The sequence below is a fragment of the Cherax quadricarinatus genome, chromosome 84 (genome assembly GCF_038502225.1).
Source record: "Cherax quadricarinatus isolate ZL_2023a chromosome 84, ASM3850222v1, whole genome shotgun sequence".
NCBI lineage: Eukaryota > Metazoa > Arthropoda > Malacostraca > Decapoda > Parastacidae > Cherax > Cherax quadricarinatus.
The window spans coordinates 11,492,189-11,506,986 of NC_091375.1; the positions used below are offsets into that span (position 1 = coordinate 11,492,189).

Sequence of the window (14,798 nt, forward strand, 5' to 3'; positions counted from 1 at the left end):
GGGTGACCAAAACGCCAGCAATTTCTACATTGTTGCGGTGTAGGTATCACCTTTCGAACTTGTAACCGATGTCCCGCGACATATACAGAGGACGGGAGTTCTCGGCTGTCAAAAGTTAAACGAGCCACATTGCAAGGGTAACGTCTCCGCCCCCGGGCAGGAAGGACATAAGTGTCTACTTTGAGGATTGGGAGATCCTGGAGTTCCAGCTGTTCAAAAATATCATTGCCACATGACTGGAAATTCTGTTGGACTATGGTATGGGGCAGAATGACAGTACCACTACAAGAATTGAGAGAAAGATGTTTTTCAATAGTGATAGGAGTAGTATCGATATTCGAAAGGAGAGAAAGATCATGAGCTTGGGTAGCATTCTGGACAGTGACGATGCGTGTACCGCTCTTGAGAGCGTGAAATGAAATATCTCTGCCAACATGACGCAGGAGCGCTTTGGCAATACTATGGTCAGAAAGGTAGGCAGAAGAAGAAGTTGGTCTTAAAGTAAAGAATTTAGTCCATTGTGTGGTCCGAAACTGAGCGTGGAGAGGGAGTGCTTGACGTGTCGGTCGTTTCCGAGTAGAATGGGAAGGTAACGACGGAGCATCATCAGGAGATTGACGTTGGCGTTTAGGAGTAGGACCGGAGTTGGTCCGGCAGGAAATGGGTGGGCGATTCGAAAATTGCCGTACCGTAGAGGGAGAAGCCGGAAGCATAGTCAAAGGAGAGCGGAGTTCAGACAAATCGAAGGAGTCAGTCGAAGCCCCGGTACCTGAAGCGGGTGAGGAAACAGCACCAGCAAGAGGTACAGGGGCATCAGGAGTGTCCGAAGAGTGGTCTAAACACAAGGCAGGGTCAGAATGGGGTGCGGTATCAAGAAGGGGCCCGGGGGTAGTGGTTTCATGGACTAGGGCTGCCATGGTTAGGTTACTCCTTTGCTTTTTGTTTTTAAGAAAAAAAAAGAAAGAAGAAAAGAAAATAAAAATAAAAAAAAGAATAAAAAAAGGGGGGAGCGGGGAGGAATAGTTCCCAGGAGGAATGAAAGGGCCGGAAATCCCCCTCCGCGCCCAAGAGGACTCGACACCGCTAGTAGCGCAGATGCAGCATGGAACCCGTGCCATACCCTACCCTTCATGCCAGTAAACCAGCAATCTGGGATAGCAACCTCACATCTGCCGAGCTACCTCGGTGGACAAAAGAGAGGGCGGCCGGATATCCGCCACAAAGCATACCTCCTTCAGCCACCACCCCCGGAATCCGAAAGGTGGCTTCCAGAGATACACCCGTCGCCCAAAAGACACCCAAAGCCACTCCGGGATACCGGAGAGGGATCGGGACATCCCTAGGCAATCCAGATTCCACGGCAAACTACGCCACCGCCAAGAAACCTCAACGGAATGGGATGGACCCCGGTGTCCTTTCCCCTACCTAGGAACTAGCGCGCCTGTGGGAGAAATCACGAAGGCTAAAAAGAGGAAGGGCAAAAGGGAGGGGTGAGGAGGAGGAGGAGGAATGGAAAAAGGGGAGGATGGGGAGGATGGGATAGGGGAGGGGAGAATGGGGGGTAATTAGGTTCGGTCTGAGGAAGAAGACCGACAGGGCTAATTCCTCAGACCAAGAGCCTCTTCACCACGCCAAGGAGCCCCCCTTGAAGAGGAGAGGGGAGTGTAAATCAGAGGGATGTCATTAAGTATTTCTTCAGTCGCGGGGAGGTCAAGAAGTGTGTTGACCTTGACGAAATAGTGGAGGCAGGCTTCATACATATATTTAAGAGTAGGTACGATAGGCCCCACAAAGGTAGAAGTAAATCTGGCAAGCAACAAGTTATTTGAAGTGGCTCGTGGCCTGGTAGGCAACTCTCTGGCTTCACACGCTGAGGGTCAGTGATTCTATCCCCGGCAAGGGTAGAAAAATTGGGAGTTTCCTTACACTTGTTGTCCCGTTCACCTAGCGAGTAGGTAGGTGCCTGGGTGTAAGTAGACTGGTGTGGGTGGCATCCTGGGGGACAAGATTGAGGACCACAATGGAAATGAGACAGTCCTCGATGAAGCACTGACTTTCTTGGGTTATCCTGGGTGGCTAACCCTCCGGGGTTAAAAATCCGAACAAAATGTTAGTCTTATCTCTCTTAACAAGTTGGAGGGAAGGACCAGGAGCTATTATTCGACTCCTGAAACCACATATAAAAGTACTAATACACGAAACTCCTGTATTTTTAAAAGAACACAAACACCTCGCCTCTGATATATTCAAAATTCACGGGGAAGCTCTAAACCCGTATGGGTGAAAGAGCGCCTGGGGAATGGGAGACAAGCAGTTATAATGTGTATTTTATTATATGAAAGCACTAAACCCGTAGTTTATATAGCTCCTGGGGAAACAGGAAGTAATTGGGTTCGACTCAAGAACTGGGAGGTTAGGTCCAGTGCCTTGGATCAAGAGCCTCTCACCAGCATCAAGGAACCTCCCATGAGGGATATGTCTTTCATTAATGCATGAAATTAAGATATATATTTATGTACAAGAAGTTAATGACGATAAATTATTATTATCAAAAAAGAAGCGCTAAGCCACAAGGAAATGACGATAAAGCGAGGCGTGTGTATACTAATAATTATTATTATAATCAAAAAAGAAGCGCTAAGCCACAAGGACTATACAGCGTATACTAATAATACATTGAACTTCGTAAGCCAAGAAATTTATATGCAATTTAGGTCAAAATTAACATATGTCTTATCTAATACAGATACGATGTGGATGGCAGGAGTGTTCCTAATTACTACTACCATGGCCGACCAGTCACAAAACTAGTTCAGAGGGACAAAGCTTGCTTCAGCTTGACCAGCATCTTGTATGATACCAAACACTGTGTTAATATTTATGCTGCTATGGCTGTGGCCATCTTAGGTCTTCTCTTCAAGTATGGGATCTGCTTTTTCTTAGGCTCCTGCCACAGCGCCGTCACCACCCACAGCCCACCCAGGGTAACCCATTACCCGGTACCACCTAAGGGTAACGCTACCAGCATCAATGTAATAATCAACAATAATGTTGCAGGTGGTAATATTGCAAATAAGAATGGTCCAAAGGGACCACCCTGCAAACCTCGACATAGATCCATCCGCAATGTAAATGGTCCTGTAGCACCAACCGGTAGTGGCCCTGCACCACCGCCCAAGGGCGGCCCTGCACCACCATCTGGTGGTGGCCCTGCACCACCGCCCGGTGGCGGCCCTGCACCACCGCCCGGGGGCGGCCCTGCACCACCGCCCAGGGGCGGCCCTGCACCACCGCCCGGGGGCGGCCCTGCACCACCGCCCGAGGGCGGCCCTGCACCACCGCCCGGGGGCGGCCCTGCACCACCGCCCGGTGGCGGCCCTGCACCACCGCCCGGTGGCGGCCCTGCACCACCGCCCGGGGGCGGCCCTGCACCACCGCCCGGTGGCGGCCCTGCACCACCGCCCGGTGGCGGCCCTGCACCACCGCCCGGTGGCGGCCCTGCACCACCGCCCGGGGGCGGCCCTGCACCACCGCCCGGTGGCGGCCCTGCACCACCGCCCGGTGGCGGCCCTGCACCACCGCCCGGTGGCGGCCCTGCACCACCACCCGGTGGCGGAAATTACATGGAAGAATGTCCTGTTGACTGGTAGGCTTATCAGGTTTAAAGCCTATCGACTACTACACCGGTCAAGGATACTTATCCAGGGGTCCCTAAACTATTCAGTTCATTGACCCCTTAATAAAGTTTCAGGTTGTTGATCGACCCCAAATATTAGGTCATCCTGGCATTCCCCCAAGGCAGGATGACCCAAAAAAGAAGAAACACTTTCATCATTATTCACTCCATCACTGCCTTGCCAAAGGTGTACCTACACTACAGATATACAGCTAAAAAGCAGCAACATATCAACACTCCTCCTTCAGAGTGCAGGCACTGTACTTCCCACCTCCAGAACTCAAGTCCTGAATAAAAATAGTAATAATAACAATTTCATAAAAAAATATTTAAATTATGAAGTTGGAGTGTGAGCAGAGTAATATTTAGTGAAGGGATTCAAGGAAACCAGTTTTTTTTTTATATAGCCGGAGCTGTACAGTCCTTGTGGCTTAGTGCTTCTTTTTGATTATATTATTATTATTATAATAAAAAAGAAGCACTAAGCCACAAGGGCTATTATAATAATAATAATAATTTATATAGCCGGACTTAAGTACTGGAAATGGGAAGTACAATGCCTGCACTTTAAAGGAGAGGTTTGGGATATTGGCAGTTTGGAGGGATATGTTATATATCTTTATATATGCTTCTAAACTGTTGTATCTGGGTGCCTCTGCAAAGACAGTGATTATGTGTGAGTGAGGTGAAAGTGTTGAATGATGAAAGTATTTTCTTTTTTGGGATTTTCTTTCTTTTTGGGTCACCCTGCCTCAGTGGGAGACAGCTGACTTATTGAAAAAAAAATAAGATTTAACGTACCTTTTTTTTTTTGACTAAAACTGTTGATATTAATAGGAAAGGTACATCTGGTGAGCATCAACATGGACACTGATATCTGGTTGGTGATTGGTGGGTTTTAGTGGCAAGTCATCACACTCCTCCAGGTTCAGTCTATTCAGTTAGAATTGCATTTACATGGCTAAAACCAGCTTCAATCATGCACTGACCCCTTTTTGACCCCCAGCCACTTATTGACCCTTTCAGTATTAACCTCAAAGTTATTAATATTGACCCATAGGGGTAGAAGTTAACCACTTTGGGGAACCCTGCTTTAATCCCTAAAGTAGGGATTAAAGCAAACTCTTGGTGAATAATTCCTGGGATACATACACCTTGGTGTACATGACCTTCAATGTTCTGTGATTTGAGGGCATAAATTATTATAATAAAAACTAAGGGCTAAACCCATATGGGTCATACAGCATTGAGGGCTTAAAGTGAGTAGTATTAGTGGAAGCTTGCCACAAATGTACTCCTGACTCTAAACTCATTCCTGGGCCACAGTCATTCTTAACATCCAGAATGCTCATCACTCCTCTAACCCAACATGTTAAAAGCAGATAGTAGAGGATTTTAAAGTTCATACCCAGGGTATCTGCTGAAGACTATTTACTTCTTTCTATATCAAGAAGTATTGTGTATTATCTAGATGTTGGAGGCAAAGATAGTAAATTATTATTATTACTGTATAATCATGGGGAAGTGTTAAACCCCTAGGATTATACAGTGCATGTAAGGGGGGGGGGGATGGAAGGCATTCAGGATCAATTCAGGGAACTGGAGTACAGTGGACCCCCGACTAATGATCAGCTCCCAACTTGACCAATTATGTAAGTGTATTTTTGTAAGTGCTTTTGTAGGTGTATTTTTGGGGGTCTGAAACAGACTAATCTAATTCACAATATTCCTTATGGGAACAAATTCGGTCTATAACGGTACCCGATCAGACTTCTGGATTGAAATAATATCGTTAGTCGGGGGTCCACTGTACAGATCCAATTACCTAGATCATGAGCCCCTCACCAGCATCAAAGAACCTCCCTTGAGGAGCAAGGATGGTAAAGCCCTAGAAATGTGAAAAATGTGATATTCTTGATATTTCAATCCATATGGGCCAAAATGTCCATTATGTATTCATCAGAAACATTTTTTTCCTCATTTGTACCCATGGCTGTTGACAAGTGGGCAGCAAGAACATGTTTACACATGACACTGTCTCTCCTCTTGACCACAGCATATTTAAATGCAGGACACTGACAGAAGATGGAGTTTGGGAGACACACGTATGGAGTTCCTGAGCTGCCAGTAACTTGATATACCCAACGACCGCTGCTCGATATTACCTTTGTGACCTGAAAGTAGAACATTACAATGTAATAAAATGGCATGGAATGGTTAACAATGGGTAATTTTCAAAAATTAATCTTTATCTTCGTTACAAAAAGTGAGGCCATTTGGAGCATTGTCATAAAAAAATAAAATCTTTGTACATCTAAGAAACCTGTTTATTTTTTTCAACAAACCGGCTGCTTCCCACTAAGGTAGAGTAACCCAAAAAAAGAAGAAGCAACATCACCATCATTCACTCTATCACTGTCTTGCCAGAGGAGCACCAATACTACAGTCCAAAACTGCAGATATCCCCACCCCTCCTTCAGAGTGCATTAAAGCAAAATGAAACACTGATGTGAACTGTCATTCTCAGAATATATTGAGAAGCTTTATAGCAGCTTTGTCAAGCTGCTACAAAGCTCCTGGAGAGCAAAACGTTGCCACAATAAGATGTCACATTAGCTGCACTTGTGTCCTTTTACCTAATACATATATTGTTGGTAATTCTACCAACATTAATACTATTTTCAGCTTACAGAGGGCTCCAGTTAGAATTCAAAATATATGGACCAAATTAATTTTCCGTGTTTGTCTTCAGGTGAGTTATTGCTAGTATTGATAAGTGTTCAATACATCTTCATCGTATATATGGTACTTTATGTTTACCTTACCTTTAATAACATTGCCATTCTTATATATAAGCTGTTGTTTTTCTTTTGCAAGAAGTACCATAATCCTTATAATTCTGTAATTTGATTACTGAAATGAAGGTACAGAGAGGACGAGTACTTTTTTTTTGTAATTATACGCTGGTAAAATAAAGTGAGACTATAGTCTGGATCCATAATTAATGATTATATAAGTGTAAGATTAGTATAGTTAAACTGATGAGAAATTTTAATAATTGGTATTTCAGTGCAAAGTTTGGGAAAATATGCAGAGATTATGAATGACAGAATTATTGCAAGGCAGAAAAAAATTAGCATACTGACAGGTGATTGAGAATATAAGATCAAAGAAATGCAGAAGAAAAAAAAACTGAATTTTTTTTTTAACACACTAGCTGTCTTCCACTGAGTCATCAATTACTGTACCATACTATATGATGTACTGTATATTTAAAATTAACAGACCGAAATCTAAGGGTTATAATCATAACCATAATATTTAAAGGGATGGATCGGTTAGCCAGCGGACGGCCTCGGTCAAATGACCAAAAGCTCCAGTGGAAGGTCATAATATGACTAAGACCTGCATCAGGAAGAACTTGTCCTGTTACCTGACAAACCTTAATTAACCTATTAAAAATTATCTATGAAAGAGTATAATCTAAATTTACCTACCTTCTTGCTATCAATAAGGTCAAGGGCATTTAGAAGTGACTGGCCATGGAGAAGATGAAGTGAGTGAAGAACCTCAGAAGACAGTTGTCCTGATGATTGGTACTCAACCTTCACCACCTGAAGCAAACCCTCCAACACTGCTGCAACATCTGGGCATTTATTCATGTCTGACACTGAAACATCACAATACTGTACACTAATTTTCTAGTTCCTATAAGAAGCTTCAATATTTTTATAGATGGAGTTGTAAGAGAAGTGAATGCTCAGGTGTTGGCAAGAGATGTGGGGTTAAAAGATAAAGAATCTAACAAAGTGAGAGTTGTCACAGTTGCTCTTTGCTGACGACACTGTGCTTTTGGGAGATTCTGAAGAGAAGTTGCAGAGGTTGGTTGATGAGTTTGGTAGGTTATGTAAAAAAAGGAAATTAAAAGTGAATATAGGAAAGAGTAAGGTGATGAAGACAACAAAAAAATTAGGTCACGGAAGTTTGGATATCAGACTGGAGGGAGAGAGTATGGAGGAGGTGAATGTATTCAGATATTTGGGAGTGGACGTGTCAGCAGATGGGTCTATGAAAGATGAGGTGAACCACAGAATCGACAAGGGAAGAAAGGTAAGTGGTGCACTGAGGAGTCTGCGGAGCCAAAGAACTTTATCCATGAAATCAAAGAGGGGAATGTATGAGAGTATAGTTATACCAATGCTTTTGTATGGGTGTGAGGCATGGGTGGTGAATGTTGCAACAATGAGAAGGCTGGAGGCAGTGGAGATGTCATATCTGAGGGCAATGTGTGGTGTGAATATAATGCAGAGAATTTGTAGTTTGAAGATTGTGGGATTACCAAAACTATTATCTAGAGGGCTGAAGAGGGGTTACTGAGATGGTTTGGACATGTAGAGAGATGGAACAAAATAGAATGACTTCAAGAGTGTATAAATCTGTAGTGGGGGAAGGCGGGGTAGGGGTCAGCCTAGGAAAGGTTGGAGGGAGGGGATAAAGGAGGTTTTGTGTGCGAGGAGATTGGCCTTCCAGCAAGCATGCATGAGTGTGTTAGACAGCAGCAAATGGAGACAAACAGTTTTTAGGACTTGACATGCAGTTGGAGTGTAAGCAAGGTAACATTTATGAAGGAATTCAGGGAAATCAGCAGGCCAAACTTGATTCCTGGAGATGGGAAGTACAGTGCTAGCACTCTGAATGAGGGGTGTTAATGTTGCAGTTTTATAACTTTAGTGTAAGCATGCCTCTGGCAAGACAATGATGGAGTGAATGATGATGAAAGTTTTTTCTTTTTCTGGCCACCCTGCCTTGGTGGGAAATGGCTGATGTGTTAATAATAAAAAAAAATAAATATAAGAAGCTTGTAATTATTTTTTGTTGTTGTCATATGAGGAAGAATTTGGTCTTCAGCACGAAAAAGAGAGGGGAGTTCCCTAGTCCAATCTCCTCGTATAGAGTATATTACATAGACATAATTAATGATAATCCAACAATATCAAACAATGTGACATTTCCAAAAGAAACAGAAAAGGGCCAAGCATATTTACTCATGAGGTTGATCCTACTATGAGGTGGGATATATGGGCAAGTCTTCACACTTGCTACCTCTGTTACCTAGCAATAAATAGATAACAGGGAGTTAGCCAACTGTTATGGGTTGCATCCTGGGGAAGAAACAAAATAAATGGAAATAAGTGACACTTATTAGTTTATCCCGAGTCACTAACCCTTCGGGATTATTAATCCAATTAAATCCTACTCTGTTAGATCAATATTATATTCATTCTTGTTAAGTACTGACATTATATTTACCAATCTGATTATACCTGATCTCAGATCAGGCCACGGGGGCACTGACCCCTGAAACCCTCTAAAGGTATACTTTGATCTGTGGATTTGAACTATTACTGGAGTAGTGGATACATAATATACAAAATTTATACAGTAAGATAAGATTTTGTTTGGATTTTTAGTCCAGAGGGGTTAGCTACCCAGGATAAAATAATAGCCAGTGCATCATCAAGAACTGTCTGTCTTATGTTCATTGGGGTCCTTCCAGATGACTAACACCCAGGTACCTGACTAGGTTGGAGCATTGGCTTGGGCTGGTGGGGACTTGAACCTGCCTTGAATGAACCAGTAGGCCTGCTGCTAGGTGAACAAGAACAACAGGTGTAAGGTAATATGCCCAACATTTGTACCCGTGTCGGGGACTGAACCACAGACACTCTGAGGCAAATGTGCTGCCAACCAGGCCACAGGAAACATCATTATTATATTAATTAAGGAGAAACATTAAACCCATAGGGGTAATGTAGTGCCTGGAAGAACGAAGGCAATAAGGTCCGATCCAAGAGATAAGGTTAGTTGTACAAGAACGGTATACAATATCTACAAGATAAAATTAAGACACGTGCAACATCTGAGTATCTTTATTGTAGACGTTTCGCCATCCAGTGGCTTTATCAATACAAATTTGTATTGATAAAGCCACTGGATGGCGAAACGTCTAGAATAAAGATACCCAGATGTTGCACATGTGAAATAAGGTCAGGTTCAATACCTTGGATCAAGAGCTCACCAGCAGCAAAGCACCTTCCCTGGGGGGTTAAACACTTACGTCCAGTTCATGATATTTATTAGAGGAAACATAAAGCCACTCCTGGCCAAACATTTCCTCTACTGAACTGTCAATAAATGTTATTTTCCACATCTTGTCGGTATCACCATACTATTTTTCACCCAAGACAGTGAACTGGCAAACAATGCGTACCTGTCGATCAATTTAAAAATATTTTTGACCATCACAAATGAGAACAATTACGTGCCCTCCGTTGTTATTGTTACGGTTAAGGGCAACCATTGTGCACACTGTCTTGTTTCTTGTTCAATTCAATTCAAATTCAAAGTTCAAATTCAATTCAAAGTTTATTCTCTATAAGGATTACAACGCTGAGTTTACAGAATTTGGTTATTGTGTGGTTTACATGTAGTAAAATAATAATTACAGAGAGTTTACATGTAGTAAAATAATAATTACATTATTATTATTATAATCAAAAAGAAGCGCTAAGCCACAAGGACTATACAGCACATAATAATTACAGTGTACCATTAGAACACCTAGCATGGCTAGGCATTTCGGGCAGACTTAGATTAATTCTTAACTTTAAAATATTACAAATTATGAGGTAAGGTTGTATTATGGCTAAGTGACTAAATACTAGTTTGTGAGTTTAGCAATGTGAATGATTTTGTTTTGGCACAATACATATTATTATTATTATTATTATAATCAAGGGGGAAGCGCTAAACCCGGAGGATTATACAGCGCCTGGGGGGGGATGTGGAAGGCATTCAGGCTTAATTCGGGGAACTGGAGCACAGATCCAATTCCCTAAATCAAGAGCCCCTCACCAACATCAAGGAACCTTCCTTGAGGGGGGCACAATGCATAGTTTCAGTATTGGTTTATAGGTGGCCCGGTGGCTAAAGCTCCCGCTTCACACACGGAGGGCCCGGGTTCGATTCCCGGCGGGTGGAAACATTTCGACACGTTTCCTTACACCTGTTGTCCTGTTCACCTAGCAGCAAATAGGTACCTGGGTGTTAGTCGACTGGTGTGGGTCGCATCCTGGGGGACAAGATTAAGGACCCCAATGGAAATAAGTTAGACAGTCCTCGATGACGCACTGACTTTCTTGGGTTATCCTGGGTGGCTAACCCTCCGGGGTTAAAAATCCGAACGAAATCTTATCTTATCTTATCTTAGAGAGAGCTTACACTGTATAAAATAATAATAATAATAAACCTTTATTTCTACAAGTACATGTACAAAGTATACAGACCATAGTTGACATCAATGACATACTAATATATATTATTATTATTATTATTATAATCAAGGGAGAAGCGCTAAACCCGGAGGATTATACAGCGCCTGGGAGGGGGGATATGGAAGGCATTCAGGCTTAATTCGGGGAACTGGAGCACAGATCCTATTCCCTAAATCAAGAGCCCCTCACCAACATCAAGGAACCTTCCTTGAGGGGATACTAATATATAGAAAACCCTTTGTTATGCTGAGCATTTCGGGCAAATTAGGTCAATTTTGTCCCCCAGGATACAACTCACACCAGTCGATTAACACCCCATAATGCTCTGCACACAAGGGGCTTTGGCATGCTGCACTTTAAAAATTGTATTCCTTGTACTTCTCTGTACATATTCAAATAAATAAATAAATAAATAAATGGGTGAACATGGACAGCAGGTGTCTTAAGGAAACACGTCCTAATGTTTCCAGCTGTACCGGGGATCGACCCCTTGACCTCAGTGTGTGAGCTGAGTGTGCTACCAATCGAATAACCTTGGACTTTTTTTGGGGTTATCCTGGGTAACATGTTACTATTATTATAATCATGGGGAGCGCTAAACCTGTAGGATTATACAGCGCATGTGGGGGGAATTGATGGGAAGTATTCAGACACAATTCAGGGAACCGGAGCACAGATTCAATTCCCTAGATTAAGAGCCCCTCACCAGTGTCAAGGAGCCTCCCTTGAGGGGCATACGTTACTATGCATGATAATTTGTGTAACTGTATTTATGTGTACCTTTACCTAAATAAACCTACTTATTTACTTCTTGTTGGTTTATAGGGCCACTGAGAGCTTACCCTGCATAAGCCTGTTATGGTTTACAGGGCCAGAGAGGGAGAGTTCACGTCACATCGAGTCCTGTACTCACCTGTTTGTGGTTGCAGGGGTTGAGTTATAGCTCCTGGCCCTGCCTCTCCACTGATTGCTACTGGGTTCTCTCTCCCTGCTCCATAAGCTTTATCAAACCTCGTCTTAAAACTATGTATGGTTCCTGCCTCCACTACGTCACTTTCTAGGCTATTCCACTTCCTGACAACTCTATGACTGAAGAAATACTTCCTAACATCACTTTCATTTATCTGAGTCTTCAACTTCCAATTGTGACCTCTTGTTTCTGTGTCCCGCCTCTGTAACATTCTGTCTTTGTCCACCTTGTCTATTCCGCGCAGTATTTTATATGTCGTTATCATGTCTCCCCTGGCCCTCCTGTCCTCCAGTGTCGTCAGGCCAATTTCCCTTAACCTTTCTTCGTAGGACAATCCCCGTAGCTCTGACTTGTTGCAAACCTTTGCACTTTCTCTAATTTCTTGACATGCTTGACCCGGTGTGGATTCCAAACTGGTGCTGCATACTCCAGTATGGGCCTGATGTAAATGATGTACGGAGTCTTGAACGATTCCTTACTGAGATATCGGAATGCTATCCTTAGGTTTGCCAGACGCCTGTACGCTGCAGCACCTATCTGATTGATGTGCTCGGTGTTATACTCACCCCCAGATCTTTTTCCTTGAGTGAGGTTTGCAGTCTTTGGCCACCTAGACTATACTGTGTCTGTGGTCTTCTTTGCCCTTCCCCAGTCTTTATGACTTTGCATTTGGCAGGGTTAAATTCAAGGAGCCAGTTGCTGGACCAGGCTTGTAGCTTTTCCAGGTCTCTTGGTAGTCCTGCCTGATCCTCAACTGATTTGATTCTCCTCATTAACTTCACATCATCTGCAAACAAGGACACTTCTGAATATATCCCTTCCATTATGTCATTCACATATACCAAAAACAGCACAGTCCTAGGACTGACCCCTGTGGAACCCCGCTTGTCACATGTGCCCACTCTGACACCTCGTCACATACCATGACTCATTGCCTCCCTGTCAGGTATTCTCTGATCCAATGAAGTGCCTTTCCTGTTATGTGTGCCTGATCCTCTAGCTTTTGCAGTAACCTCTTGTGAGGAACTGTGTCGAAGGCCTTCTTGCAGTCCAAGAAAATGCAGTCTATCCACCCCTCTCTTTGTCTTACTTCTGTCACCTTGTCATAAAACTCCAGTAGGTTTGTGACACAAAATTTTCCTTCCCTGCAACCATGCTGGTTGTCGATTATACACTTGTTTCTTTCCAGGTGCTCCACCATTCTCCTACTGATGATGTTCTCCATGACTTTGCATACTATACACGTTAGTGACACAGGTTTGTAGTTTAATGTCTCATGTCTGTCTCCTTTTTTAAAAATTGGGACCACATTTGCCATCTTCCATACCTGTGTACTGGTGTCTGGGAAGAAACCTCATCCAAATTGGTGATAAAAAATTGCATATCCCCCAGTGGGCCCTCAAGACCCACAGGAAGGTGTAAGTGTCAACCAAGATTTCTTGGCGACAAGTGGGTTAAACCTTTTCCAATCAAGTAGAGTAGCAGGGCCAAGGATTGCACCCCAAATGGGATTATTATTATTATAATCACAACAAAGGCTAAATCCATAAGGGTCATACAGCATTGCAGGGTAACCCCAAAGGGAAACCCACCACATTTTAGCCTCTTTATATTGCTGTTCCCTTCAACACATTTCCCTCCTTGTAATGGTAAAGGTGCATGAGACCAATTGTATCTGCACATGAACAAATAAAGCTGGAAACCAATATAATTATACTTTTAAGGGAATTATAAGCATGGACCTCATGGCACAAGGTACAGTACTATGTATTATTACATTTAGGGAAAATTCCTCAACTCACATGGATTATACACTGCCTAGGGAATCATCGTGTCTCTGTCCACCTTGTCAATTTCTTGCAGTATTTTGCATGTCCTTCCCATCCCTCCCCTAACCCTCCTGTCCTCCAATGTCATCAGGCCGATTTCCCTTAACCTTTCTTCGTTGGGATGCAATCAGGTTCGATCCAAGGAATAGGAGGACAAGTCCAATTCCTTGACTCAAGTGCCCCTCATCAGTTACAAGAAAACTCCCTTGAAGGGTAACATACAGTACAGTTCTTAGTAACATTAAAGTTGCTAATAAAAAAAAAATTTCCAAGTTTTAATGACCTTAAGCAGGTACCAGGGCACATCTATTTTCTTTGTCCATCATTTTTAATTTCAGTAAATAATGCAGTCTGTGCAAATTTTAATTTACAAAAGGAAAATAAAAACACAAAATTTGCCCATTGAGTTGGACAGGTCGACCATCAGTAAACCGTCATTGTTGAGACCTGTAGGATGCCAGAATCCAGATTTTGCCAGATCACAGAGTGGTTAGGTTAGAATACACTCAACCCAACAGCTAAACACCTCATCCTACCTTTAAAACACCCTGTAAATCAGTACAAGTTGGTTAATAAAGTTAACCAACTTGACTTACACAAGAAGGTTCATCATTGCCTCTTCCAAATTGAAGAACTGATATTTACAACTAAGCAAATTTACATGTCTTGAGGTGAAGGAGTGTCAGGATTCCCATCTTCATCCTGGAAGGTGACTGAGATAGGAACTGATAATGACGGTGGCAGCACATCAAGTGAATTTATCTATCAGTAGACTCTTCCTGCTATATCTTCCTCATTTTCATCACTGCTTTCTCCTCCACTGGCTTGTTGCTGTGGACTTACAAACATCATTCATCCATTTCCCAACATTATCTTCCTCTATTCTTGATGCAAGATCCTTCACAGCAGGATTAGTCAGTGTATGTGGTAAATGTTTCTTACCACACGCTCCACGAAACTTTAAGCCACGTCGATCCTTGAAACGTTGT

General features: G+C 42.9%; 1 protein-coding gene across 4 annotated transcripts; it reads right to left on the reverse strand.

Annotated features, from left to right (window-relative positions):
- Window positions 1-5,568: 5,568 nt before the first annotated feature.
- LOC128704395 (zinc finger SWIM domain-containing protein 7) lies at window positions 5,569-10,085 on the reverse strand. Of its 4 annotated transcripts, none has more exons than XM_053799543.2 (4): window positions 9,948-10,053; window positions 8,722-8,788; window positions 7,174-7,346; window positions 5,569-5,850 (listed from the first exon to the last, which is right to left on the reverse strand). In XM_053799543.2, exons 2-4 carry the CDS (start codon window positions 8,723-8,725, stop codon window positions 5,599-5,601), a joined length of 429 nt encoding a protein of 142 aa, XP_053655518.1. In that variant the 5' UTR covers window positions 8,726-8,788; window positions 9,948-10,053; the 3' UTR covers window positions 5,569-5,598. The 4 variants fall into 4 exon arrangements, with proteins under 4 accessions (XP_053655518.1, XP_053655519.1, XP_053655520.1 ...); XM_053799544.2 differs by having other exon boundaries at window positions 8,722-8,838; window positions 9,948-10,052; XM_053799545.2 differs by lacking the exon at window positions 8,722-8,788 and having other exon boundaries at window positions 9,948-10,085.
- Between the last annotated feature and the right edge of the window lie 4,713 nt (window positions 10,086-14,798).